This window comes from Dichomitus squalens, assembly GCF_000275845.1.
Source record: "Dichomitus squalens LYAD-421 SS1 unplaced genomic scaffold DICSQscaffold_1, whole genome shotgun sequence".
Lineage (NCBI taxonomy): Eukaryota > Fungi > Basidiomycota > Agaricomycetes > Polyporales > Polyporaceae > Dichomitus > Dichomitus squalens.
Window position 1 is genome coordinate 1,199,473 of NW_006766883.1, and position 25,948 is coordinate 1,225,420.

Sequence of the window (25,948 nt, forward strand, 5' to 3'; positions counted from 1 at the left end):
TATAGCGTTCTAGCGCGAGCAGAAATACACTGGACGTGCTGTGAGATGTGAACAATGACCTTTGGACGATGTAAGAGTGGACGATATCTGGCCGTAATCTTCGAGCGCGATTGGAGTGGCTACAACTAATCAAGTTGGCATTTACGGATCGAAGCAGCCGATTGTGCCGCGAAGATCAGTATCGCGCATCGCATGACGTTGATCTGGGCGAACTGTGTACGCGCAGCATGTGGGACGCAGAGCAATGCCGATGTATACATACGCAAGGAACTCGGGGTGCAGTGATGCCGGTGAGACGGCAGAAGAAGTTGAAGAGCAGCGGAGGCGGTGCAAGACGAGATCAGTCGTTTTTGGTGATTGTGTCGTGGTCGCCTAGGCGCCAGCATGCAAACGTCTGGCAGGTTGACAGCGCCATCAGGGTCGGGATATATTTTCTGCTTCTCGTGTGTGACCCCTCCGTGGCCGTTGAGTTCTAGAGAGGCTCTGGGAATGCGAATGGCTAGCAGTGTCGAGGAGTGCTGGTTGAGAGGACACGCAGTGGCTACATAGCTCGGGGTGTCAGGGACGTCCGAGTCGGGATCGCATCGGTCGGGATTGGCGTGCCAAGCACAGACCAAATCCGGCTACATATGAATTAGGCGCCGTCAGAGGTGTGGGCGGCGTCGGACTCGCGACCTCCACCGCGTCTCTTCTCTGTTCTCCCTCTTGCGCTCATCATCATCCTTCCCAGCGGCCAGCGCTGTGCAGAGCGTGTAGCACGCCCCTCCACTCGTTTCACACCCCCCTACCTCCTCCCCGCCTCCACGCCCCATCCCTATCGCCTCTTGGCGCCAACTTGCCTCGCTCTGCACTCCTTGTGTCTGGTCTCTTGTCCATGTGGAAGATCCCCTCCAGTTTGATCCCGTCCTTGCTCCTACTATGGCCGCTCCAGCAAGTTTACGCGGCCAACTTCACCTTCACTTACGGGCCGGGAACGCAATGCGATGATTTCCAAGTATCATGGCAAGGTCTGTTGCTGCTCACGCTCTATCCGTCCATCGCGTACTCAACTTGCGCGTGTCCTAGGTGGCGTGGCGCCTTTCAGTCTAACCCTTGTCCCCGTATGTTCTTTGCGCACGGTCTCAGAATACTTACGATTTTCAAATTGAAACGCTCTTCCAGTCTTATGGAACGCCGCAAACACTCCCTATCCCTACTAACGCTTTCAGTAATAACAAGGGAACGTTCGCAACGACGCTGCTTTTCCCAAAAGGCAATCAGATTATGGCCATCATGTCAGACTCCACTGGATTCGCTTCTGGGGGAGTTTCTCCAGTGATCACTGTTGGCGCTTCATTGAGCGGGAATAAATGCAACACCACTGACCCTGGTAGGTCCGTCTGCTGTCCCTGATGTTCTGCCATACTGACATCGCGGACTAGGTACCGACTTTACCTACGAAACGCCTTTAGCTCTGGCGCAATGCAGGTATGCAAGTCCGTCTGGATTGGTACATGATCATCGGTCTTACAGCGGCGCAGTACCTATACCTTCAGTGGTTACAGCCTAGGAGCCGTCCAGCCTATAGTGATTAAGGTATGCTGGCGAATGCACGTATGTTAAAACCAGTTGACTGACCGTCCTTAGGGCGTTATACCGGGTGGCTCTTCCTTCGTCCTGAATCCCCCTCAAGGTGACAGTTTCGACTGGATCGTGGATATCAAGGCTGGGACGACGGTATCCTTCATCATGACTGACGCCAAAGGACGACAGGGAGGTGCTTCACAGTTTTTGCCTGTGGCCCTCTCCGCCGACGCGACGTGTCTCGACAAGAGCTCCCCCGCTTCCGTTTCCAACGCTCCTTCATTGACGTCGTCTACTCACTCGGCAACTCAGACGAAGAGCACCAAACCGACTCAGTCAGGCTCTCAGCCATCCGCGTCCGCAACCGCAACCGCATCCCCAGATCCGACGACCACATCCAACGGTGGAACAATAGCCGCCGCGATCGTCGGCACCATCGTCGCTCTGCTCGTATTAGGCACGCTTTTCTGGTTCTACCTCCGTCGCCGAAACGGCGGCACGTCCATGTTCAAGGGCACATTCGGGCGTCGGTTCCAGAAGAAGGATGTCGACCTCATGAAATCGGACAGCAACCTGCCCCCTCCCGCCTCCCTAAGCCCGTACCCGCTGTATCACGCGGGAGAAGCTGCGAGCGACGTGTTCACCCCTAACTCGACCTCAAGCCTCATCATGGGACGACCGAGCGACGTCGGGTCGGCGTTCGGCGCTGCCTCCACGGTCAACTTCGCTCGTCCTCCTAACTCAACGTCCTCCCACTTCCCTCCGTCTGCCCGCCCTGACACCATGCACGATGGCTCGTTGTTCGGCGCCGAATCTGCGTACGGCGGCGTCGCCGCGTCTGGCTACGGTAGCTCTGGGTACGGCTACGGCACAGCGGCTGCCGCAGCAGCCGCAGCCCCTCGTCCTGAGGGCAGCATCTTGTCATGGGACCAGAGCCTCACGTCCAGTGCTGCTCGCCGCAAGGCTGAGCAAGCTGGCGTATCGGCGTACCAACCTCCTGCGCGCTTCATCCTCCACACGGACCTCGAGGACGACATCCCGCCACCGCCAGAGGACGAAGTCATCGAGCTTCCGCCGCAGTACACAGAGCGACGGGCACCGCCTCCACCTGGATCGGGCGGCTCACGCGTGTCGGCGTCCTCCCCGGGCCTCGCGTATCGCGACTCGCACGGCTCGCAGCCGTCATAGTCGGCGTTCGCGCGACCCTCTTCCGCTCCTTTCTGTCTGCTGCTGTCGTATATAGGGTTTTCGGTATCTATATGCGCTGAGCCATGCCCCCCGTCCTCGAGGCCCTGGTGGTTGTTCCTATGGCTGCGTTTGTGTTGCTGTTGTTGTCTGGTGGTCGGCTGTTGGTTGGAGCTGGCGTCTCCTTGGTTCACCCGCTTTTTCCCCCTGAGCTGCATGTTGAACACTACTATCCTTCTATAACATCCCCCGTCGTTCACCTCGCCATACCCTTGACCCCGCTCCTCATCTCGCGATCGCCACGAAAGTCCCCTCTCCGACCCCGTGCTCCTTGCTCCCACATTCATTCGACTTCGCATACACTTCGCATCCGCACGTCCCTTTCAGTCCGACCGACGCGCAGGTCCCGCGCCGACACCGAACTGGCCGCTCTGGGAGTCCTCTCGTACCGATGTGCGCATACCACACGCGGGACGCGCTCCTTCCGTTTCGGTCGCCGTGCTGGCGTCGCGCAGCGCGTCGAATCCATCGACATCCTTATTGCTATGATGCTATAGTCATATCCGCACCTGCCTTCCCCCCCACATTTCTTCCAGACCTTCCAGCCGACCGACCCAAGGATACCAGTTTGTTTGTGTAGGGTAGTCGTGGGCCGCGTGCCGTGTAGTACAACTTCGACGTATTCCACATCCGTCCACCTGTGTGTCTGAAGCCGGTGCGCCCGCTGAACTCTGGCCACCCGACGTGCTCCACATTGGGCCACATGCGAGCACCTGTGGGACGACAAAACAATAACGCAGGTCAGTCGCCTGACCGTGGTATGTGCAGATGGGCGAATGTGGAAACATGTGGATAGTCCATATGTCGCGATTTATTGGGAAAGCGGTACGTGTGGTAAACTAAGCAATCGGCGAACGTACTAGAACAAGAGACGTAGACGTGGTTATACAGGCACAAGCAATCAGGCAGACACGACGTGAGATGATCGGACATGGGACAGTGCTCCAGTAGGTGGGCGGACGTATGAGACGACATTGACAGCGGGAACGAGGAACGCAAAGAGACGAGACGTGATGTGGTAGAATACATTAGCAATAACGCGTGCGCTTCCGGCACCCTCCCCTCCTCTAAATGTTCCGGGGACCAGCAACACTGTTGCACAGACAACACGACAGCGATAACGATGCGCACCAAGTATACATGAATGGCGATGCGGTCGCGTCACTGTTGCGAATAGCCTGCGAACAGGTTGCTTCCAAGCGCAGGTTCGGAGGTAGGAACGGGAGCGGGGGCGGGTTCGGGGATGGGCATCACCACCGGGGCAGGGATGGGGACCGGCTCCGCGGGGGGCGGAGCGCCTGCATTTTGCACCGACCCTGGCTCCGAGTCTTCTTCCGCGTCCATGCCACCGCCAAGGCCTGTGCGTGCGAATGCGTCAACCATCGAGTCCTGGTCCTTGCGCCGCCTGTGACGGCGGCGACGGTCGTCCTTGATGATGCGTGCGACACGGCGGCGGAATGCGCCGTGCATGACTGGGTCGACCATGGCCTGCTTGGAGGCGTAGCACGCGAGCTCGATGCTCGCGAGGAGTCGGACTGTGTCGGAGTTATTGAGGGCCTGTCCGGCAGTTTGGATGGAGCAGTGATGAATCACGTCGAAAAGGGCGCGAACCAACACGATTGACAAGAGGGGTCCAAGGCGGCGTCGGTGGAAGTACAGCGGAAAGCGCAGAGAGCGTCAGTCAACTATTCCGTGGAAATGCTAGAAGGCTCACATTGAGAGACCATGACACGACACGACCTCCATCGACACAACCAATCACGACGAAATTACCGCGCCGCTCGGCCTGGAGGGCTGCGCCCTAGACAGGAAGAGATGGTTGGCAAGGCAGGGGAATGCAGAGACGATGACGCACCTCGCCAAACACGGTCAGTATCTTATGAGACGACTGAGCTCTGACGACTTGAAGAGCAGACCATATCAGAGACGCGTGCATAGACGAGCAGAGGGAAGCGTGCGCACCGACTCGAGAGGATTGTCCGGTTAGTTCTTGGGTGACAATACCGCGACCCATATAGGCCCAAGTATCTCTCTCTGGCCTTCGGATATGAACCTTGACAGCAATTTCCTTGAATTGTTCGCGAGGGGGAGGCACGCCGGCGACAACTGCTCGCATTTGTCGGTATAGGCGGTCCATTTCGGTTAGAACTGGCACAGCCGAGGGACATGAAGGGAAATGCGCGCATGCGACGCAGGCCAGGACTCACCAGAGTCTGCGTTCAGGTTTGCATATTGGGTGTTGGATGCGTGGTGGAGACCTTGAGGGTGCTGATGGGAGGTGGTGCCGAGGTCCATGGATGCGTCCATGACGTCCTCCATATTCTGATCCTCTGCGTGCTATAGACGACTGGAGTCAGCAAATGCGCACGACGAGGGAGTATGTGAGCTCACCATTGCCTTAAAGAGGGATTGAGAGTAGCAATATGAAGGGTGGAAGGACGAGGGATGCTGCAGTGGTTAGCAGCGGTGAGGGAAGAGGAGCGAGGGCCAGCGACCTGAACACGGGCCACTATGGGGCGGCTAAATCGCACGTGACCCATTAAACGCGTAACGCGACGCGACTGGCAGCCACCACCGCGACCTCTGCCACTCGGCTAAGCGCAATTGGCGTGCATTGTCCGTGCTCCATGCCAACATCTTCCCATTGCGCCTTTGTGTGTAGACTTCTTGCTTTGAGAACCAGGGTTCTGATCCCAAACGGCTACCCAACGAATCGTTGTACCACAAAGTCGCAAGACAACTCCAAGCCGATGCTTCCCTGTCTGATGTATATAGGGTGTGAGAGGCGAACGACGAGAGCACGAACAATTCCCTCAACCAGACAACCAGAGCCTCGAACAAATGGACCGCAACGAGTCTCCTCCTCCCCCTGGCCCAAGCCAGCACCGCATCCTCGTCCAGTGCCACCCGCAAGATCGGGAGGCAGCCAGTGTGGCAATGGCGGAGGACGATGCAGCCGTGGAGAAGAAGCGAAACGAGGTAAAGCATGCTTTGAGTCGCCGCCACTATGTTTCTGATGTTCTGGACACCTCTTCAGCAAGATGCAGACGACGAGACATGGACGCCCTCCTCATCCCAAGAGTCCAACGAGTCCGTTGAATACGAAGAGCACAACGAGGGGAACGAGCTAGGCAATCCCGATACGCCCCAGGCTACCGCCATTGACAACGACGGGTCTGACAACGACGGGTCTGACAACGACGGGTCAGACACCGCCGCAGAAGACGAAGACAACGGTGATGATACTGAGAAGTCCAGCTTGCAGAAAGATCCCGGTGTCCCCGACTATCCGCCTGCTCTCACTTTTGATGTTCTGCTTGAAGTGCTAAGGAGGCGCAAGAAGTACAATGGCCCGATACCCAGGTTCATCGAAAGATATATTTCCGGTCTGGCCAAATTGAGCTATCAGGAGTGGAACGTCGTGGTCAAGCTCGTGCGGGAAAACGAGGAGACTCTCGCGAAATACCTGGCGCAAGACAGCGGCAAGAGGAACGACCTGAAAGAGGACAGCGAGATTCTGGTAAAGGCCTGGGAACAGTCGTGGAGGGATTTTTACGGGTGGACCAGACAATAGTGGGAGATTAGGCTGGTTCATGTACAGTCTCGTTCCCATATAGTGTTGTGTCATCAGGGCAATGTATTCATCGTGTCTCAGGAGATAAGTACGGGCCAGCTACTAAGCAAAGGTTTCGAGGCGTGAACTGCACATCAATGATAGGCGTCCGTTTAGTCGGGAACGTTGCCAATAGGTCAGTCCTGAAAAATCCCACGATGATGAGCCACGCTTCACGGGGTAGTGCATTAACGGGATGCATACGTTTCGATGTTCTCGGTGGTCTCCTCCTTCTCAGGCGGATGCTCGTCCGACGTACCGTTGACCGTCGCCCCGTTCTCGCGTGCCTTGGTGGGCAGTCCTCCAGCAGCCTTGACGTCCCAGCAACGGACTGTCCAGTCCGCCCCGCCGCTAACGAGCAGGCTAGACTCCGCGCTAAAGGCCAAGGAGTACACCGATGCAGTATGGCCCGTCATCTTCTTGACGCATCTACCCGACCCTAAATCCCAAAGTCTGATCGCTAGGTCCTCCCCTGCAGCCGACTTTGTCAACATCGAAACTTATTGCTTAACGGCCCTCGGCGAGGACATACCAGCTGTGGCCAGATAGCGCCCGTCCGGGCTGAAGGCAAGCGTAGACACAATGTCATCATGCCTGTAGAAGACACGGACGCACGCCCCGCGTTGTACGTCCCACAGCCTCGCGGTGCCATCACTAGATGCCGTGCCGAGGTACAGCGAATTGGGGTGGAACCCCACAGCCTACAATACCAAGCTCCGACGTCAGCTTCCGTGCATCGACCCACAGGGCTGTGTACTCACGTTGACATCACTAAGATGCCCTGCGTATATGCGCAGAGCTGATGTCCGGTCAGTCGACCACAGTCGTGCAGTTCGGTCCCGAGATGCAGTCGCGAAGTAGATGCCCATTGGACTCCATTTCACGTCCCACACCGGATTCTGGTGCCCACGATAGGCAACGACGTTCGTCATGGTATCAAGCGACCATAGGCGCGTCGTGGCGTCTGCGGAGGCGGAAAGGAGGTATCTTGGCGGACTCGCAGAGCCCCCGACAGGGTCGAACGCGACGGAGTACACAGGTCCGCTGTGCCCGATCAGCTTGCGCGTTGTCGACCCGCCCTTTTCTCGGATCTTGTTGAGTGACGAGACTGAATCTACGTTAGCCAGAAAACGTATCGGCGAGACATGGAAGCAGCCACTGACCGTCGCGTATTGAAGTTGTCTGGAAATCGCTCCGCATCCCTTTCAGCTTCTCGCCTTTCAGACTCCACAAGCGGATGTAGCTTTCTGAGAAGCCTGCCGCCAGAAGGGACGTGTCTGGTGAGAACTCGCAGCACGGCACTCTATCGCTTTGTGAGTCCACAAACTGATCACTATCGCAGAGACACACGCACCCCTCGCCGACATCATGGAATGTATATGCACATATGCTAGGAAGCGCACGCGCTCGTACGGCCGCGCCTTGCGGGGTATTCGCGTTTGCCGAGTTGAGTACAGAAGGGTCATACCGAATTCGTTTTCGTGCATCACGGACTTTTTCCACCTCGCGCTTGACGTCCACGCTCCTGAAGGACGGTGGGTGTGGAGGGAGATCCGAGATTGCAGGCGACACTAAACCTGTTAGTGGTGCTTGTCGGGCATAGTGGATGTCATACTGAGCTCCTGGGTCGTGGTCCACCAACGCCTGATCCCTGAGAGTGCGTTCAGTTTCCGTTCGCAGCTCCTCAGCGATAGGTGCAGGGCCAAGCTTGAGCTCTCCTTTGGAAGCATTGTAGGTAGAAGCATCAGTCGTGCTTCCGTTAGTTTGTGGCACCACGGAGGAAAGGAAGCCCGTCGACTCCTCCCATGCTCGAGGGGAAACAGAGGTTGTGGACGAAGACGTTACTGTTTTCGTGCGTTAGAGCACGTTGGAGAAGCTGTCACACTCTACACACCGTCGAAGCGTAGGTGATTATTCACCACCCTCATGATAGCCGCTCGTCCTCGCTTGCCCTTGTCTCCAGAGAAGCCTTCTCCTGTGCCCGTCGGTTCGCCACCAAAGCCTTCGGTCAACCAGCCTATCAAGAGGCTGAACCCGGATCGGCTCATTCGTACAGTATACTTCTCAGACCGGAAGCGCTGCGCGACTTCGTCCGTCTGGACGTGGTATGGCAAAGTGATTGTTGAGAGGTGGTGTAACGTGGTCTGGTGTATAGGGGATAATGAATGCGAGAACGTAGTGTAGAAGTCCTGGGCTGAGTTGTATGGTACTATGTGAGTCGCGCGCAGAGCAAACGGCAACGAATTATACGGACCGGCTTCCCGAAAACCTTGCTGAACCAGATCAAGGTAGAAATGACAGAAGATGGGAAATAAGATAGGTCTGAACTCGGGCTATAGACATACGTGAATACGACGCCACAGTAAGTCGAGCCTTAACTTACCCGGTACATGTCCAGAGACCCGTCCACCCACGACTGCAACTCCCTGAATCCTTGATGCTTATCCGTAGGGTCAAGCGAGAGAATCTCTTCAGCTCCAACCGGCCCTATGCTCGATATGAGGTTCTGGATATTCTGAGGGTTTCCCATGGTAGAGAGCTCTTGTAGGACATTCGTTCCATCCTTCAAAGCGTTCTCGTCCGGGTTGGCAGGTTTCTGCGCGAAGATTGCGAGCTGCTTCACTAATTCCTCCTGCGAAATAGAGTGCGCTGGTGTAGTCTCAGGTTGCTTGCCCTGGTCATCCGAAGGGGTTGCGCTGCGCTCGATCTCCTCAAGGATTTTCTCCGGGTCTTTGTGTCCGCGCGAGCGCAGATACTCAAGCACCATTCGGTCGATGGCGGACGTGTTGCTCGATGGGCCCTCCGCGGCAGGGTTCGCGGCAGGGGTGGATGCTCCATCTGGAGTGGAAGCTGCAGGGGTTGCAGCAGACATGGCAGATAATCGTACAATAGCAAGCAAGTAGCAAGGTCAGAGACTGTCAGTGGAGCATTCAGAGAGCACAGACGAAAGCGGAGGGACGGCAGCGAGTGGTACACGAGAGCGCGAGGCGGCGTGGTTGCGGAGGAAGTAGCAGCCACATCGCCGACGCGTCCGTTCAACTTACCCCGCGCGCGTCACGCGTCCACGACCCGCGCCTGGTCACGGTCGCGCGTCGGCTACAGCGTAGTTGGCTGGACTGGTCCAGGCTTATTTACACAGCGGGTAGGGTACACAGAATATACGGGTATATAGTACAGCACTATAACAGTCAATGCATATGCAGCTATGATAGCCTCATAGAATCATCCTCTGCGGCCACGCTTGTAGCTCCCACCGCCATAACCACCACGACCTCCGCGAGAGCTGCCGGAAGAGTAATTTGACGTCGTGGTTGTCGTCTTGCTGTATGTACGCTTCTGCGCCGTCCGAGCTGGTGCGATCGTCTCAGCCTTCTCATACCCCGCTTTCTTACATTCCTCATCGAACGCCGCCACGAGTGCGCTGAAGTCGACGTCGACCATGCTCCCGAAGAGGGGATGCGCTGTCGACCACTTGCCATATGTCAACCGGGGAGAAGTGATGCCGAAGGCCATACGAGCGAGCAGCCGGGGGTCGTCTCGTTCCGGGCATGCGTCGAGGATCTTGTTGAGACGGGCGGCGTCAGGGACCGACTGCGCAATCGGCGAAAATTCCACGCCAGCGCCGCTTGTGCAGAAACTGCATTGGCCACACATGCCATCCGGGACGGCGTCTTCGTCCCCGAAGTACACGGCGAGACCTTGGGCCAAACCTGGGAATGATCATCGTTCAGTACATGCCACTCAATGCGAAACCTCATTTGACATCTACAGTCGTCATTCGTCGCAAACTCGACCACCTTTCGTAGCTTCTCGACCGCTTCGTTTTCGCGTCCGACCATCCCGGTATAAATTTGGTCTGCCAGATGCTTGATGTCGTTTGTGCCCGTCGGCAAGGGCTTCGTCACCATGAATCGCTACGTCAATAGTTATGAGGATATATCACAGCTACTCGACGCCAAGACACTCACCGCCCTCACTTGGGATGCCTTGCTTGTGATATGGCCTGCCACATGACATCGTCAGAGCCTTGAAGACAGCTGTCAGAGCGAGACCGACCATCCAACTCCCAGCCGTTGACAGTTCGAGCGATGTCAGAACGCTCGACTCCTGACCTCTCCGCCGTGAGCATCGTATCAATCTACAGACGTCAGCTATGAGACACGCGAATGTCATGGCATGAATTTACCTGACATTTGGTACCCTTCGACGTCCAGTAAGTCCTGATGGCCTTCGCTGCAGGGGAAGAGTCGGCCAGAACCTTGGACCATCCATTCTCGTCGCACCGAGAGATGTCATAGATAGAGTAGAAGGGTGTCGTGGCACGGATATAGCCATAATCCAGTTCCAGCTGTGCGTAACAGAGGTTCAGGACGTTTTGCTACGAACAGTGAGCCACATCGACAAGGAAACTTGTATTGCCTGTGACACACCCTGATATCATAGCTGTCACAGAACGGCGTGAAAATATGTCCGAAGGGGTGCCGTAAGAGACATACTCTTTGGACTGCTTGTACAAGTTGAAATCAAGAGTACTGTCCGAAGCAGGCTGCTTCAAGGACACCTCTTGAATCCAAAGCTCAATGTCACGTTTGGCGCAAGTGTCGCCTCGGGCAAAGCCCTCGAGGATGGGTAGATCGGTTGCGCAGAGGAACATGTAGCAGTGCGAGAGCGAGCCATCTCTACCAGCACGACCGACCTCTTGACTGTAGTTCTCCAGTGTTTTCGGCATATGGAAGTGAATGACCTACGCCGCGTCAAGAAAAAAGGACCACGTGTATATGTTCGGCGCTCACCTGTCGGATGTTTGCTGGGGTGGAAAAGATGAACTTGAAGTACTGGGTTCGTGTAGACCACAAGAAGCTCACCCTTGTCAATCCCCATACCGAAGGCAATAGTCGCCACAACAATACCTCTATCAGACTCCATGAACTGCAGCTGGACGCGACCTCGCTCTTCTGAAGGCAAACCAGCATGATAGATCGCAGCATCCAGTTGGTAGGAGCGCAAAGTATTCGCCACTTCCTCTGCATGTTTCTGCAGAGTGACGTATACGATAGCCGGCCCAGTACGCCCCTGCAGAATACTAACGACGCGACTGATTTTCTGAGCCATCGTGTCGAAGACTTCCACGTTCAACGCGAGACTGGCATGACGGCGTTAGCTTGACGTGAGCAAGACCTAGCGCAAGGGACGCACTTGGGCCGGTACACAGGTATGCGGAAGACACCCGCATCACGGTCGATGAAGAAGCTGCCGCAAATATCCTGGGAAACCGACGGCGTCGCCGTCGCAGTGAGACAGAGAACGCGCTCGACGTCCATCTCCTCCGCAAAGCGTGCGATCTTGAGGTACTCCGGTCGAAAGCTCGCGCCCCACTACATCCTGAGTGAATACGTGCACACCGCAAGGCAGATCGCGCCAAACCTGAGAGATGCAGTGGGATTCGTCGACTGCGAGGAGCGAGATGCGGACGCGTCGCATCATGGCCATGAACCCCTCGTTGTTCAGCCTGGAGCACCGTGTGGATTGTGTTGCCACAGTCCTTAACGCGTGGGGCACTCACCTCTCCGGCGCGACGTATAGCATCTTCATAGACCCAGTGATAACTTCATTCTTGACCCACCCGGACTTGCTTGCATCCTGCGTGCTGTCCAGGCTCGCCGCCTTGACGCCCCTCATGACAAGCGCGTCGACTTGGTCCTTCATGAGCGCTATGAGAGGCGAGATGACCAGAGTCAATCCCTATACCGACGCGTGTAAACCGTCACTCTATGTCTAAAAGACGCATAGTACTGACCTCCAGGCATAGTGCAGGAATCTGGTACGTCAAACTCTTTCCTCCTACAATGGCGCGTCGACATTAAAGACAGCGCGCTATATCCCTCAGTACCTGAGCCACGCACCTCCGGTCGGGAACAATACGAGCGCGTTCTCGTTGTCCACGAGGAGACGACGGATGACCTTGACATAGTTGGGCGGTCAACGCGCTTCCAAGACACTCGACTCGACAAAAAAGCGCGTACGGCTTCCTGCTCGAGACGGAAAGACGAGAATCCAAAGGTATCTCTGAGCGCTTCATGTGCTTTCTCCATCATCGGGTGCTGCACGTCTCCCATGTTGGCATGAGCAGGAGAGAGATAGACTATATGAGATGGTACACGCAGAACGACCCGTGGACCGAAGGACGGTGCAGCAGATGACCGCGTAAGTAACTCTCACACAGAGGGCGTCTACTGGTGTCGCTTTGTTTACGCGTTGTTTACACTCGGAATTCGGCGCCTTTGCGCCACGAGCTCGCACGTTCTCTCTCGACAGCAGTTCAAGAATAATATAAAGCACCGCTCATCGTATACACAGCAGGGAACTCGACAACATCTCAACAAATCGTGGGAGTAATACAGCGGGCAACTCGGGTAAACCTCGACGGTCTTGGCATCATCCGGAGCTTAGAAGTGTTCCTGGAGAAACGCAGCGGCGTGAGCATAGCGACGACAGAAAGCCCGTCTCTGAGGCGAAGCCTTCTCACCTTCGCGAACGTGAAGTTGATAGACGAGCACTGGGCAGCCACAGTCGCCTCCTTGATAGCCTTAGCGAGGACACCCGGGCCGCAGAAGTACGTCTGTGGCGGGCGATAGTCCGTAAGCGATCCGGCCACCTCGGGCACACACTACAATTGCTACTTACGCCGACGGTGGTCTTGAGCTGCGCGCTGGTGCCGGGCAGGTACTGGCCGCTCTGGATGGCCTGGCTCATGCGGGCGTAGATGCTCTTCCAGTCGGGACGGCCGAACATGGTGCGCGTACGAAGGAGCGTAAGCGGGTCGTACTCGGCGCCCGCGTCGTTGACAGCAATGTTCCAGAGCATGTCCTCGGAGATCTTCTGCGTGAGGTAGATGTTGATGCGCAGGAAGTTGGCTACAGGTACCGAATGTCAGAAGGCTATGTCAAACCGGGAACACGTTGCTAAGACTCACGATCGGCCTGAGCGGCCTCGACCTCCTGGAGGAGAGTCTGGAACCAGCCGAAGGAGGGAGCGTCACGGCAGACCCAGAAGAACTCGACACGCTTGAGGGAGCCCAGGGTACCCTTCTTCTGGCGGTACCAGATGTGCTTGAGGATGGACGCAAACGGCGTGACACCTGCGGTTCTCCTGTAAATGACCACGGAAATGAATACTGAGCCGTCGTCACGTACCGATACCAGCACCAACGAGGACGGCGACCTCGACGTTGAAGACGTCCTCGGCCGGAGCACCGTAGGGACCGTCGATGCGCACAGCCGGAAGAGCGCGACCCGTAGAGTCGATCTCGACGAAGTCACCGCGGGAGCCATAGGCGCGATCGTCCTTCTCATCACCCTTCAACGCAGCCTTGGTCATGGCCGCGACCACCTGGGGACCAGCACCAACGCGTTCTCCCAATGCATAGGTCCAGTCACCGACCTGACGGATGTGGACAGAGACGTAAGGGTCCTCGGGGGCAGAGGTGATGGTGAACTGGGGCATCTGTCAGCGTAGCCCCCCTCATATCAGGAGGATGTGCCTACTAACCGGGTGCCACTGCCAGCCAGAGACGTCAGGAACCTGAATGAACAGCCACTGGCCGGCGACATATTTGAAGCTGGGCTTGATGATACGCAGCTCCATGGCACCTAGCAAGGGAGCGGCGTCAATACCCTAGAAACGGCATGTTATCGCTTCTAAAAATAGACGTACCGCTCGGGTGGACGAGGACCTTGGACAGGCGAGTTGCACGCCTTGCCCTAATCTCGCGCCAGACCCTCTCTCCAAAGTAGATGATGCCGGGCCAGATGGTGAACCGCCAACTCTCGTATCCCAAACAGTGTTCCGTCGAGTAGAAGGGGAACGAGGAAATGTAGTCGGGACCAGGAGAGTCACGGACGAAACATCCGGTGGCATGGGCGTAAAGACCAATCATGAAGAAAAACGCGAGGTGATGAGTGTACCAGAACGCCTCGAAGCACTGGTGGCGGATTTTGTGGTGCGCCGTGGTATACATGAGGACCATGATGAGAAGCATGAAGTGGCCAGATATGCCTCCCGCCTGCTTGTAGTGAATGTCCAGGGCGATCTCAGGACGGACCTCTGAGAGAGAGGGGTGTTAGAAACGAGTGGCGCATGCTCTATAACGGCTGAAGAGAGGCAAATAAAATATACGTACGAGTACGCTCAACGTTGAAGAAGTTGACGTAGTGCGCCGTAGTGTGGACCATGGCCCAAAACGCCATCGAGTAGGCGACTTGACGATGGAACCAGATGTTCTCGTCGGCGGGGAAGAGCCACGCGAGGCGGGGGCGGACAACACGGATAACGTTCCGCAACATGGGGACGAGGATGAGACCTCCATCGAAGGCGAGAACCAGACCAGCACCCCGAGAGGTCCACACCGACCACGTTAGCGCGTTCAGAGCCGACAACTTCTTGTTGGTTTCCTAGAGCAGGCCACGATCGTGAAATTCCACCACGCGCCAGATGGGTGAGGACGAACGAACCTGGCTATGCCATCCGTACGCGAAGAAGAACAGATGGAGGCCATAGAAGATGACATTGAAGGCGAGGCGACGAGGCTGGAGAAATTCACGTTGGAAGAAGTTCTCGCCCATTGTGCAGGATTACTGTCCCAGATAGTTTAGAATACCAAACGAGCGTCGTCCGGCCGGCCAGACAAAGGAATGAATTCAGGGGAGAGAGAGAAGCGGAGGGGCGGGGACAGGAGCTGGGCGAGGGATGAGTGGGAAGAAAAGGGAGGGAGAGTTACAGGCGCCCACGAGGACAAGCGACAAGTATCAGACCGGCCGGGTGGCATGGAGATGTGTGACTGACGTACCCCGGCCAGCGCTTGCGAAGCTAACACGGCTGTAGCTCTCGACACGGCCGGGCCTGTTCCCGCCCTCCGCCGCCCAGCCGTCATCCACATCCATTCTTTCTCCCAGGCTGCGACCGCAACCTATCTATGTACTGGCCGCAACGCCTTCGTTAACACTCTCGAATGCCCTCCGGTCCATTGCACATCCACCATGCGCCCGCATTGCCTCGACCCCCCTCATCTGTCAGTCTGCCCAGCAGAGCGGGTCGATCAATCATCAGCCTCCTGTTTGAGTCTTGCGCCGCTCCCAGTCTCGGTCTCGGGAACCAATCGTGTACATATGTCGCGCCTTTCCCACAAAGATGCCACTGGTCTCAATTACAGCAAGCATGGCCACCGCTCTGGGTCCGGCATCCCCTTCCGCGGGCCCTCGCCTCCATCACCCCTGCTGTCAGCATCGCTACCCCTCATATCGATACGCGACCATGGCCTCGATCCGATGCACATCTGTGCTAAAGCTCCTCAGCTTCACCTGCTGGCTCTTCGAAGCTTCGATCGCGAGCGGGTCCGTATCCACCCACTCGTCCGCGGGCACGTCGGCGGACTCCTTCGTGTACGCAAGAATGTTGAACACCGTCGGCTCGTCGATCACAGGCAGGAACGTCACCGTCGACACGATCTGTTTCAGGATATTCCGAATCTCTGCCTGGATTTCGCTCTCCGGCTTCGGCGGGGCTCTGGAGCGGTCCGAGAGGATGAAGCAATGTGTGCATCAGCGTCAGCCATTCTATACACTCGCGCTGCCACCAAACAATGTGGACACGTACGGCTCTGAGCTGCCCGCGGGCGGCTCGACGAGATTGATGTCGAACACCCAGCGCTCGAGGGGCGTCCGCGAGTCCTTGGAGATGATGGCGAGTACAAGTTGGGTTATGGAGCCCGTGAGAAGCCATTCTGTCAGGTTGAGGTGCGCTCAGCATTGCGAGTGGGCGCGCCCGGTTCCTGGATCAACCCACCGTTCACTTGCTTCAATATCCTGATTGTGGTAACCGATTTGATGCCGACGAATCTGTGAGGATCTGGCCCGCAGTGAGGGGAGAGGTGCGAACGCACTTGTCCAGGTAATTCTCGAGCGCCAGATCCTGAGTGACGAGCACGGTCTGCCCATATTTCTTTACCATGTGAAAGTCGTCCGCGGGATAGACACCGCGTTGAAACAGAATGCTGTTATTCGTCAGTCCCGTCCTTCAGTTTCAGTCATTGTTGGACTTGTCGACGGGCTTACGTGTTCGCAGCGAACTTGAAGAACTCTGTAACTAGGGCTGTCGAGCCCTTGAGGGTAATAGCCTGGCGAGTAGGGGCCTGTTTCTGCTTCGTGGGAGGCATTGGAGAGGAGTGTCGAGTTTACGGGACTGCGTGGCAAGTAGACGTAGTGGATGAGAGCAGACAATCAAGACACGCCAGTGGCACCTGAACAAACGCGGCTCGCGCGTTCCCTACGCGTATGTCACAAGTCCACGTGCGCGCGTCAACTTAGTGTTCGCTTCGCGATAGCCCGTCCTCTACAGCGAATCTGTGTAGCGCATAAGCAACTTTGAAAGATCATATACATGAAACGATATGAAGCGGTACGCATGCACTGGCAATTACAAGTAGCTATGATATTCGGGTATAGGCTGAATAAATAGAGTAGGGGGATAACCATGCTGTCCACATGTGCATATCGAAAACTCCGTGAGAAAGCGTCGCCGTCGTGCGGTCACTTCTGAGATACAATAACACTTCCAGAATTTCGTGCACCAGTCCGACCGGGATCAACGACTGCGACCGACCTGCCAGACGCCTATGGGCAGTTCGACGTCAGACGAAGTGCAGTCCATATCAGAGCCTAAACTGTCCGTCGTGAGCATCGACACCAGCAACATCTCGTCGTCCGACTCAGAGTCTGTATCCAACGAGCCATAGCCAGCAGGGTTGGCCATGGTCATCGTGAGCCCGGCGCCTTGCACAGCCGAGGTGCGAGGAAGCGGGAGACCGGGAGGAGCTGTCGGCTGCTTGGATACCGCGACGGTGCGACGCGATCGAAGTGGTGTCGCTCGAGAATGGCTGCCAGATGGTCTTTCGTCATCGCTCTCGGAATCGGAGTCTTGCGTGAGGTCGATCAGAATGGCCCGCTTGGCTGACGGGGCCACTTGCACGCCCTGGATTACGTTCGCGCTTGGCGCAGGCTTGAGACATTTCTTCGCTGGGACAACCTTCGGTACGACTGTGCTCGTGTTTAGACACACGGTATTCGGACGTATGATATACACAACGTACTATTGGAGCTACCGAGAATGGCGCGTTTCATATTTAGGCTGCGTGGGGAACGAGCCTTAGTCTGTTTCGCCGTGTGTAGTCGATGCTTGATGGGAGTAACCTGTTTGCTGGACTTCTTCATGGAATACACAGAGGGAGCGTTCCGGGGAGGCCCCGGATATAAACGGCCAGGAGCAAACCTGGTTTGAGCCGAGATGTCTCTCTGTTCAAGCGGGGCCGGCCCATATTGGCGGCGGCTGCGACACCAGAACGCATGTTGACAGCTATTGGACGCGCGCGATGACGGTAGAGGAGCTGCTTACTAGCTGAAGTATTCATCGGCGGTGGCGCTGATCAGAGGTTGGTAGATCTCCCTGACCCATTTGAACAACTCCTCGAATCCGGCTTCCCAGTAATATGCGGCGACCATGGTCTCGAACAGGTCGGCCGTCAACTTGACTGCCCCTCTTGACTTCGACGGGGCCAATACTCCCTCCCCGAACGTTCGCTCGGTCAGCGCGCGCAAAACCATCTGGCTGACGCAGTAGAACTCCATCTTCTCCGCAATGTGAGAGAATGTGGCGTTCGAGTTCAACGCTGCGCGAAGGCACTGTGTCGCCCACCTATGACCTACCGGAAATGCGAGATGTAAAAGATGAGACGACGCACCGTGTAGAAGTGGGGACTCCCTCGGGGATACTGCTGGTACATCTGCCTTGCGAGGGCGGCGTACATCAGCGCATCGCCGACAAACTCGAGCCTGTCGTTCTCCTTGCGCGCCTCGTACGAACTGTCAAGAATCTCCATCCATCTCTTCTCCGACAAGGGGGGAAGCCTCGCGGCGAAAGTAGGGTGATTGATCGCATCGTCGAGTGCTCGTTGCAGGATGTGAGTTGGTGCCATGTCCGGATCCTCGGACGGGGAGAAATAGGTGGCGGGATCGAAGCCAGAAGACAAGGCCAGCCGCCACCGTCAGGTTGTGCGCAGAGTGTTGTGCGCAATGAGGTTTGGAGGTGAGCGTGGGTTGGGTTCGAAACCGTGCGATATGTAGTCTAACATAAGTGGCTGACCATTGTGAAGCGCACGCGGGCAGCCTCGTGCGCTTCGACGTCGACGCCTCCGCTTGAAAGCTTTCAGTACTCGTGCTTGCGACGCAAATTCGTTCCCGCACACCAGTAGTCACCGTAGATATGCCCGAAGGTTAGATGTGCAGCCACGTCATGGCCCTTCTGAGCTCAGGAGATATACATAGATCCAACAACACGAGAATCCAAGAGTTGGATATGGCACACAGGATATCATATTACAACAGATCTCAGGTCCGCAGTGCGACTACAATCATGGCGATGCATGGAAACCGATCGAAACAGCCAGCCTAGCCAACCTCTAGAATAGCGTCTTCCGCACGCAACAGTAGCCGTTTCGTCATTTTCTCCGTGAACTGGTATACTTTGTACAGCGCCCTGCGTGAGTCAACGATGAGCGTCCCTTGCTGAGGGTCTAAATGCGAAAATATTTACCTAGCGGCACCAGCAAGAACAACTGCGAGAATGATTAGAGCCATGAGATCCTTGGACTGGCGCGCTGTACGACGCGTACGGAAGCGCAGCCAGTGGAACGGGAGTGGGATTGACAGCAGCATGTGCGCTATTGAGCCCGCGCCCACAACAGGTAGACCAAGTAAGAACCGGCGGAGGATGCGACCAAGAAAGCTCGGCGGGCCTTGCGGCTGTTTGGTTCGGTATGTGCCCGCGCGCTGTCGAAGAATCGTATCTCCGACCAAACCATCGTCTGCAAGGATACCAACGGCCATCTTGATAAGGCTACGGAATATTTCGTATGGGTAGTAAAAGCTGAATGAGTAGGTGTCGTCATCGTTTCCGATGAACCAGGTGGTCACAAATGAACTCAGAAGGACGATGATCGTGAACAGCATCGTAGACAGGGTGGCGATGACGACTGGCAAGTTCAATGAGCCAGATGATGCGTCGACAATGTTAGTGGGGCCCACCTGGGTTGGTTGCAATGCCCACGATACGAGTGCGTGCGAAGTGATAGTGGTATCCACATTGTGGACAAGCGTAGAATGCGCTTCGAGAACTCGAGGTGTTCCGCCATCGTTGTAAACATTTCACATGAACGTACTAGAGCCCCATGAGAACAAGTGAGCGTATGTTCGGCGTACAAGTCCTATAAACATACAGTGATGGATCCCTTGCAAAGACAAGGTCGAATGAGCCTGCCCAATTCCGGGTCCTCACCGTCGAGACAGATGCGGCACTGCTTAGCCTCCTCTGCCTCTGCTTCTGCTTCCGCCTCCGTCTCCGCTGCCGTCTGCCTTACTCCGTCGTGTTCAGGCATGAGTAGTCATAGATAAAGAGTAGAGAATCGGTACGCAGCCGTGCTTTCAGCTGTAGCAGTTAGAATCCCCTAGAACGACTGTGGGGAAGGTGAGTAGGCGCCGCCTATTCGCTAAGTAACGTGTCATGATGGCCTTGTGGCTGTGTCGGGGAGCGGCCGGAGTGGAGTCCGGCATCTCCGGAAGCATTATGCGAACTCTCAACCAGACAACCTTCCGGGCAGACAGTAAGTACTAGCGTCTGCGCGGGGTTGTTTGGAGAACTTGAAGACCTATCATATGGCGGCTGAATCTGACAGTGGACATGTCAGGATTGTAGGCGCTATCGCGGGCGTTGGTAGTGGTGAGGTCTCCGAGTCATAGTGAGCTGGCAAATAGAATCGTATTGACATCGACCTACGCCCGTTCTCGTAGGGCTCACAAAGGTAACAATTTGCAGATCGTGCAGCTTGCATCTGCAACCGTTGTCAGTCATGCTTATCGCTTGTCGAACTTTAGGTCGCCGTAGGCCATGGGTAAGGCTGGAGTCACCTGAGGACAATGGTTTGAGGCTCACGAGGTGAAGGTTCGACACTGTCAAGACGCGTATGCAATGTTCGCCCCCTGAAACATACAAAAATGCTGTGGACTGCTTCTCGAAGATCGTACGGAACGAGGTGAACTTCAGTGCGAATCTATATGGATTGCTAGCATTCATCGACGTATGGTCTGCAGTCCGTGTTCGCTCTGTACAAGGGCGCGACGCCGCCTGCGGTCGGATGGGCTGCCATTGACTCCCTTCTTCTGGGGTCTCTACACAACTACCGTCTGTTCTTGATAGGACAAGGCCTGACAGAGCCCATTCCTGGTTCGGATGGGAAACGCCTGACGATCGTCGGACATGGCATTGCTGGTTTGTTTGCTGGATGGACGAGGTAATCAGTCCACATCCGATATCGAAGCTTGTCCGGAAATGAAGCTCAATTGAGCACTAAACCCACAGCGCCCTCCTTGCAACTCCTATGGAGCACCTCAAAGGTGATAATTCACGCTGTCGCTGGGGCCCAACTGAAGTGTTAACCGAAGACCAACGCAGTCAAGCTGCAGCTGCAGACGCAAAAGTCAGCCGCAGATCGCGTGTACAAGGGTCCCATAGACTGCGCGAAGCAGATAGTACGATCCCACGGCGTGCTCGGCCTCTGGTCTGGGTTTACGGGCAGCCTCGCCTTCCGAAGCAACTTCCTATGGATGTTCGGCTCCTTTGAGGTGCTCATGAGGGCATTTTCGAATCTGAACGGGACACCTTACGCAGTCAGTCGTAGATATGAAACCACAATATTGTGTGACTGATGTTGGGGTAGGTGAGCACTCCAACAGCCAACTTCCTGTCCGGCGGTCTCGGGTCGTTCGTCTACTGGATCATGGCCATCCCGGCCGACAACATCAAGAAGTACGTCACCCCAGCCATAAATCATGCTTCTCATACTGACCGCCTACTGTAAGTCGTATGATGGCGACTCCACACGACCAACCAAAGCCATCCTTTAGAACCACCGCCCGCCAGATCATCGCTGAAGGCGGCTACCGGGGTTTTTTTCGTGGGCTAGGACCCACATTACTCCGTGCCTTCCCGGTGAACGCCTCCGCTCTATGGGTATACGAAGGCCTTATGAGATTGCTTGGTGCAGAGAAGGCGAGTCTGTCGGCTGAAGCGAACCCTACGACCTTCTCACTATTCACTGTAGACACGACACTGATCTCCACACTACTCATCATCCTTACCACCGTGCTCCATCTACAAGCTATTTCGACAACGCCTAATCTTCTATACATCGCTTAGGGAGGTGACAAAGTGGACAGTCTCTTTGTTTTATAGCCGAAAGCGAAACACAGCAATAACGATCTCATAGCAGTCAAGCAGTACAGACTCATATACTCGGTTCTGGAGTAGCAACGTTACTTCTTCGCCTATAGACGTCCCATGCCTTATATCCAACAGCTAATAATGGAACAACAGACAGAGTGAGCCATATCCGCCAGTTACGGAGGAAGCGTCCCGTCTTCCGAGACGATGCATATCTGCGACCGTCAGCAGACCGTGCCGCACGCTCGTTCTGATCAGATGTGTCCACCAAGCGAATAGTCCGTGCAAACAGAGTCTCCAGCCCCGTAGGCTCCTCAGGAGCAAAGAAGCGCTGAGGACGAAGCCAAGAGCCTTCGTCATTCCTCTGCTTCACTGGGGAAGCACGGTCGATGTCCATGGCGTCCGGATCAGGCTCACGGTCGTCATCATCGTCCATGTCAACGTCCATATCAGGTGATCGAGGCGCGGCACTATTTGTTCTGGGTGGAGGTGATGCCTGAGAAGCCGCAGTATGCAGCGACGGCATACCGAAGATGGGGTTCTGAACCGAAGGGGCACTAAGGACGGGTTTGTTGGAGAGTGTGAGAGTGGAGAGCATGTCCGGCTCTGGGGCGACGGGGGTCACATCGCGAGATGATGACAGCGAAGGAGTCGCGGACAGTTGCCGCAGACGCCCTTTCGAGTCGACCAGCCGAACTGGCGGAGGATGTTGCACCTTCAATACAAAAGCGCATGCTAGCAGCGTCTTCAGAGCCAAGTGGCGAACATGAGCTTTCAATATGCATGAATGATAGTGACTACATTGTTGCTTACCGATATCTCGCACACTAGCATTGTGCCGGTATAGATACGCGCACAGTGCGCCAGCGGGTCTGTCCATAAGTGAACGGCATCAAGACTCGGCTTGAGTCTTGGTAGAACTAGCAAGGTCGCTGTGGCCAATCTGGCAAACCAGGCCATCAGCTGTAAGGCCTGCAAGTAGGATCTATGAGTGAGATCGATATCCGTAGCGTCACTCGTGGTAAATACCCACGTTGTACTGCTGTTTGCCATGCACACGAACAGCTCTACCTTGAAACTGGTATCTCCGGACAGTCGCGTATGTCCGATCCCATCCCGTCCAGAAGATCGAGATGAGCACAAGACTCAAAAGAAACGGAGGAAAGGATTCGGGAAGGGAGACAAGATGGTACGTTGCAGTGACTGCCAAGTGGTGTGAGACAAGAGTCGCGTTACTTGTTACAGTTTCACTCACTAGATGCGTAGCCAGCGATCGCGCACGCCGCACTCGCTGCCCACAAGCAACCACGTATACGCCACAGTCGCAACTCGCGCTCCAGCTTGTCCCTCTCCTTCCGCGTCGCTGAAGTACGCCTCCGGTTGTCAGTGCCCTTGGTATTCCGAAGGGCGCTACCGAGAGCACGAACGCGAGCCATCTGGTCCTTCTTTCGGATTTCTTCTTCGACGGTGGGCATGCAGTTCGTGCATACAGGAGGATATCGGACCTCAATAGAGCGCTGATACTCTGGCAGAAGTTCCAAGCGGTTCTCATACTCGGGGTCCTAGAATGACGCGAAGGAAAGGGTGGGCATGAGAACAGAGAGGAAACCACACTTGAGAAACGTACATCGGGCGGTGGCAAATAATTTGCCAATAAGTTTTGGAGTAGCATTTGGTTTGTTTGGCAAGTATGGCAGAAGGAGGCATTCCCGTACGTTGTGGGAAGCCGGTCTTTTCGTGGAGACGCTACAGTGGCGAACGCGACGGGAGTTCAGTCCATAGGCCCACGAGATACCGAATACCCCACATACCTCGTCGCGCGAACGAGCGCGCGTTCAAATTCTCGTCATGCATCGCAGGCTCGTCCGAGACAATCTCTCCCTTAGCATCGTAGCGGTTCCAACAGTCGCAGTGAGGACATCGGAAGGAACGCGGGTTCCGTGGGACGGGGGTTACGCCGGACTGGCAATAGAAGCACAATACTGCGCTAGGGTGCTTGAAGAGCGCGGGCATCGCCAGTGCGGCTCGGGTGAAAGCTATAGGAGTCCACGGAGAGGAGCGCAGAGGAGCATAAGTAGGTGGCAGAGAGCAAGAGGTGTATTGCGGCGGAGAGCGCGGCACCGTCAGCTTCGTTGGCTCCGCGCCCGTCCGCCCCGCGGCACGTGCGTCCGACGCGTCCGCGCTGTTGTTGCCTGCTTGGCTCTAGGGACGCAGCTTGAGTGCCTCCTCCGTGGGCCCCCTGCTTGGCTTCGTGACCACTTTCCACGCCTCAGCCATGTCCATCGCCCCAGAGCCGTCCGCATCGAGGGGAGAGATCACTCTTCAGCCAAGCTACTTCACATCGTCGCTATACGTTGATCCCCTACGAGAGGACATCTCAAAGCTAATTGCCTCGTTTGATGATCAATTCAAGGACACTATCGAACCCTTTGCCCTCTTCAAAAAACTATGGACCGATCAAGGCTGGTGCTGGCTGCATATGCGAGCATACGATGGACGAGCCAGGCAGTCATTCATTTGCACGACCGAAAGAGTATTTGCTGGTGGGAGCGCATGCCGGAATGCTTGTGTCTGAGTGTGTATTGATGCTCCTTGATGGACAGAACGTGTCGCGGATACGGAAGACCCTATAGCCCGAGTCGTCGCTTTGTTTTGTTTATACACCTTTTACAACACGCAGCCGTCGACATCCGCTCCGCCCTTCTATTCTGTGGCCAACATAGCTGTTCCTATGGGTACGCTGCGATGTCATTCACGTCCGTTGAACGCTGTCTTATCCGAAATTACAAAGACATCTACAGGGCCATGGTCTCTCTCCCTGCTGTGCTGCACGAAGAGCCTCTGTTTCGCTTGCGGCCATACGTCGTACATATCTTAACCACCCTGTTGAACGCTCAAACATTCTATATCTTGCCGGACTCCTCATTACGGGCCCAGAATCCTACACGGCTCCCTCGCGAAATATTCGTACCGGAAGGACAAGGTCCGTCCGAAGCCCTCCACATGACAGCTGCTACGGAATCGGCGCAACAGGAGGGGCCCAATGCAGCTCCAAAGAAGAAAGGCCGCCCATCCAAGCGCGACAAGGCGCGAAAGGTCAAAGAGGCCCTGGCATCTCTCGAGAGATACATCGACCGGAACGCCGTTGCGCTGCCTGGCCAGCATCCTCCTCACGTTCTTGGTCCCGACAATATCGCCACGCACCCACATAGTACCCACGTCGTCTTTGGCCAAGCGCCTCACGCCACCCTCAACAATTACGTTGACCGCAGAAACGAGCTACTGGCAGCAGTACACGCTTATAGTCTCGACAGCGCGGATACCACAGATGCCTCACGGTCCCGCACAAAAGACGCGCTGCAGCGTGCCAATGAAGCCGTGTTGCTCCGTCTGAAACAGATCGATGCGATGGCAGCCGAGCAAGGGTTAGAAGTCGGCGGCGAAGGGGGCGAGAAGACGGGACTCAGTCGTGTGGAGAGGGCCGTGGATGAGCTTCGCCAGTCTAGTGGAGTTGGAGCTAGCGGAGGCATTTTGAGCTTGCTTGAGGGCGCGGGCATGGATTCGAATAACTAGGTGCGCTGATGTATATCTAATTATAGACCTCATTGAATTCGCTTCGCAATGCCTGAGACTGGATAGAAATTTTTACAGGAACCACTCTACTCGGAAGCTTCAACATGAATGATAGCCAAAGCAGTGCCCATGGCAGACTCAACGAGCCGTGAATTCATATCTATGGTTGAACCCTGACCAACGTGACAGCTCAGGTTGTAAGGAAGCGGACAGGGTACCAAAATATTCCCATTAGCCGACTCGAACGACTGACCTCGTCATTACTAGTGACGCGCTCTACCAACTGAGCTAAACGGGACTGCTTTACAGCGTACTTTATTAACTTGTCGTCAACGTTCAAGAAAAGGCTTGGCATTGATCAATCAGGCATTCAACGCCGAACACATCAATAACGTGACCAGATATGTACCTGGTTCTTCGCAGAAGCACCACCGGAGGAAATCGGCGTCCGCAACTGCATGAGCCCGTCTGTGACCCTAACAATGTGGCAGGGGAGAAAAGTGTGTCTGTTGAAACGCTGTATGTGGTGTTGACTGAATATTGATTATTGAATGTAGTTGTTTAGATCGCAGTTACTCCTGGGCACTATGACCCCCCTTCCAATGAGCATCTTGCAGTGAAAGTGTTCTT

General features: G+C 55.7%; 12 protein-coding genes and 1 non-coding gene across 13 annotated transcripts; 4 read left to right on the top strand and 9 right to left on the bottom strand.

Moving 5' to 3' along the window:
• Window positions 1-813: 813 nt before the first annotated feature.
• Window positions 814-3,360, top strand: DICSQDRAFT_151211 (uncharacterized protein). The gene is made up of 6 exons (XM_007360222.1): window positions 814-1,007; window positions 1,066-1,100; window positions 1,162-1,369; window positions 1,422-1,467; window positions 1,521-1,575; window positions 1,627-3,360. Exons 1-6 carry the CDS (start codon window positions 875-877, stop codon window positions 2,749-2,751), a joined length of 1,602 nt encoding a protein of 533 aa, XP_007360284.1. The 5' UTR covers window positions 814-874; the 3' UTR covers window positions 2,752-3,360.
• Window positions 3,361-3,969: 609 nt separating this feature from the next.
• Window positions 3,970-4,924, bottom strand: DICSQDRAFT_47735 (uncharacterized protein; the record flags this gene model as incomplete). The annotated part of the gene is made up of 4 exons (XM_007359857.1): window positions 3,970-4,365; window positions 4,523-4,609; window positions 4,664-4,710; window positions 4,771-4,924. 4 exons carry the CDS (start codon window positions 4,922-4,924, stop codon window positions 3,970-3,972), a joined length of 684 nt encoding a protein of 227 aa, XP_007359919.1.
• Window positions 4,925-5,649: 725 nt separating this feature from the next.
• Window positions 5,650-6,382, top strand: DICSQDRAFT_123356 (uncharacterized protein; the record flags this gene model as incomplete). Its single annotated transcript, XM_007360223.1, has 2 exons — window positions 5,650-5,787; window positions 5,846-6,382. 2 exons carry the CDS (start codon window positions 5,650-5,652, stop codon window positions 6,380-6,382), a joined length of 675 nt encoding a protein of 224 aa, XP_007360285.1.
• Window positions 6,383-6,609: 227 nt separating this feature from the next.
• Window positions 6,610-9,293, bottom strand: DICSQDRAFT_164635 (TFIID and SAGA subunit; the record flags this gene model as incomplete). Its single annotated transcript, XM_007360224.1, has 8 exons — window positions 6,610-6,893; window positions 6,954-7,122; window positions 7,183-7,529; window positions 7,585-7,724; window positions 7,776-8,265; window positions 8,316-8,615; window positions 8,676-8,754; window positions 8,805-9,293. The coding sequence occupies 8 exons, from the start codon at window positions 9,291-9,293 to the stop codon at window positions 6,610-6,612; spliced, it is 2,298 nt and encodes a 765-aa protein (XP_007360286.1).
• A 314-nt stretch (window positions 9,294-9,607) lies between these two features.
• DICSQDRAFT_75854 (ATP-dependent DNA helicase) lies at window positions 9,608-12,513 on the bottom strand (the record flags this gene model as incomplete). Its single annotated transcript, XM_007360225.1, has 15 exons — window positions 9,608-10,131; window positions 10,191-10,335; window positions 10,390-10,424; window positions 10,478-10,559; window positions 10,608-10,799; window positions 10,852-10,860; window positions 10,914-11,165; window positions 11,215-11,228; window positions 11,287-11,564; window positions 11,618-11,796; window positions 11,846-11,930; window positions 11,985-12,163; window positions 12,219-12,262; window positions 12,325-12,382; window positions 12,445-12,513. The coding sequence occupies 15 exons, from the start codon at window positions 12,511-12,513 to the stop codon at window positions 9,644-9,646; spliced, it is 2,109 nt and encodes a 702-aa protein (XP_007360287.1). The 3' UTR covers window positions 9,608-9,643.
• Window positions 12,514-12,728: 215 nt separating this feature from the next.
• DICSQDRAFT_75857 (NADPH oxidase) lies at window positions 12,729-15,352 on the bottom strand. Its single transcript, XM_007360226.1, has 9 exons — window positions 14,932-15,352; window positions 14,601-14,871; window positions 14,135-14,524; window positions 13,970-14,070; window positions 13,615-13,915; window positions 13,395-13,559; window positions 13,106-13,335; window positions 12,948-13,040; window positions 12,729-12,879 (listed from the first exon to the last, which is right to left on the bottom strand). The coding sequence occupies exons 1-9, from the start codon at window positions 15,040-15,042 to the stop codon at window positions 12,868-12,870; spliced, it is 1,674 nt and encodes a 557-aa protein (XP_007360288.1). The 5' UTR covers window positions 15,043-15,352; the 3' UTR covers window positions 12,729-12,867.
• A 353-nt stretch (window positions 15,353-15,705) lies between these two features.
• On the bottom strand, window positions 15,706-16,631 carry DICSQDRAFT_45805 (spindle assembly checkpoint protein; the record flags this gene model as incomplete). Its single annotated transcript, XM_007359728.1, has 5 exons — window positions 15,706-15,982; window positions 16,067-16,199; window positions 16,262-16,281; window positions 16,359-16,469; window positions 16,531-16,631. The coding sequence occupies 5 exons, from the start codon at window positions 16,629-16,631 to the stop codon at window positions 15,706-15,708; spliced, it is 642 nt and encodes a 213-aa protein (XP_007359790.1).
• Window positions 16,632-16,834: 203 nt separating this feature from the next.
• On the bottom strand, window positions 16,835-18,532 carry DICSQDRAFT_75864 (uncharacterized protein). Its single transcript, XM_007360227.1, has 4 exons — window positions 18,213-18,532; window positions 17,867-18,153; window positions 17,565-17,800; window positions 16,835-17,511 (listed from the first exon to the last, which is right to left on the bottom strand). Exons 1-4 carry the CDS (start codon window positions 18,444-18,446, stop codon window positions 17,060-17,062), a joined length of 1,209 nt encoding a protein of 402 aa, XP_007360289.1. The 5' UTR covers window positions 18,447-18,532; the 3' UTR covers window positions 16,835-17,059.
• A 296-nt stretch (window positions 18,533-18,828) lies between these two features.
• On the bottom strand, window positions 18,829-19,977 carry DICSQDRAFT_95561 (zf-C3HC4-domain-containing protein). The gene is made up of 4 exons (XM_007360228.1): window positions 19,746-19,977; window positions 19,555-19,687; window positions 19,064-19,502; window positions 18,829-19,006 (listed from the first exon to the last, which is right to left on the bottom strand). The coding sequence occupies exons 1-4, from the start codon at window positions 19,902-19,904 to the stop codon at window positions 18,919-18,921; spliced, it is 819 nt and encodes a 272-aa protein (XP_007360290.1). The 5' UTR covers window positions 19,905-19,977; the 3' UTR covers window positions 18,829-18,918.
• Window positions 19,978-20,181: 204 nt separating this feature from the next.
• Window positions 20,182-21,721, top strand: DICSQDRAFT_142376 (mitochondrial carrier; the record flags this gene model as incomplete). Its single annotated transcript, XM_007360229.1, has 8 exons — window positions 20,182-20,250; window positions 20,484-20,558; window positions 20,617-20,816; window positions 20,885-20,919; window positions 20,978-21,192; window positions 21,243-21,331; window positions 21,385-21,578; window positions 21,627-21,721. The coding sequence occupies 8 exons, from the start codon at window positions 20,182-20,184 to the stop codon at window positions 21,719-21,721; spliced, it is 972 nt and encodes a 323-aa protein (XP_007360291.1).
• An 88-nt stretch (window positions 21,722-21,809) lies between these two features.
• On the bottom strand, window positions 21,810-23,758 carry DICSQDRAFT_95566 (uncharacterized protein; the record flags this gene model as incomplete). The annotated part of the gene is made up of 6 exons (XM_007360230.1): window positions 21,810-22,490; window positions 22,559-22,717; window positions 22,779-22,948; window positions 23,001-23,307; window positions 23,373-23,491; window positions 23,557-23,758. The coding sequence occupies 6 exons, from the start codon at window positions 23,756-23,758 to the stop codon at window positions 21,810-21,812; spliced, it is 1,638 nt and encodes a 545-aa protein (XP_007360292.1).
• A 262-nt stretch (window positions 23,759-24,020) lies between these two features.
• Window positions 24,021-25,318, top strand: DICSQDRAFT_95569 (uncharacterized protein; the record flags this gene model as incomplete). The annotated part of the gene is made up of 3 exons (XM_007360231.1): window positions 24,021-24,288; window positions 24,349-24,480; window positions 24,537-25,318. 3 exons carry the CDS (start codon window positions 24,021-24,023, stop codon window positions 25,316-25,318), a joined length of 1,182 nt encoding a protein of 393 aa, XP_007360293.1.
• Window positions 25,319-25,543: 225 nt separating this feature from the next.
• Window positions 25,544-25,616, bottom strand: DICSQDRAFT_t12. Its single transcript has one exon. It is a non-coding gene; the product is annotated as a tRNA-Thr (tRNA).
• Window positions 25,617-25,948: the final 332 nt, after the last annotated feature.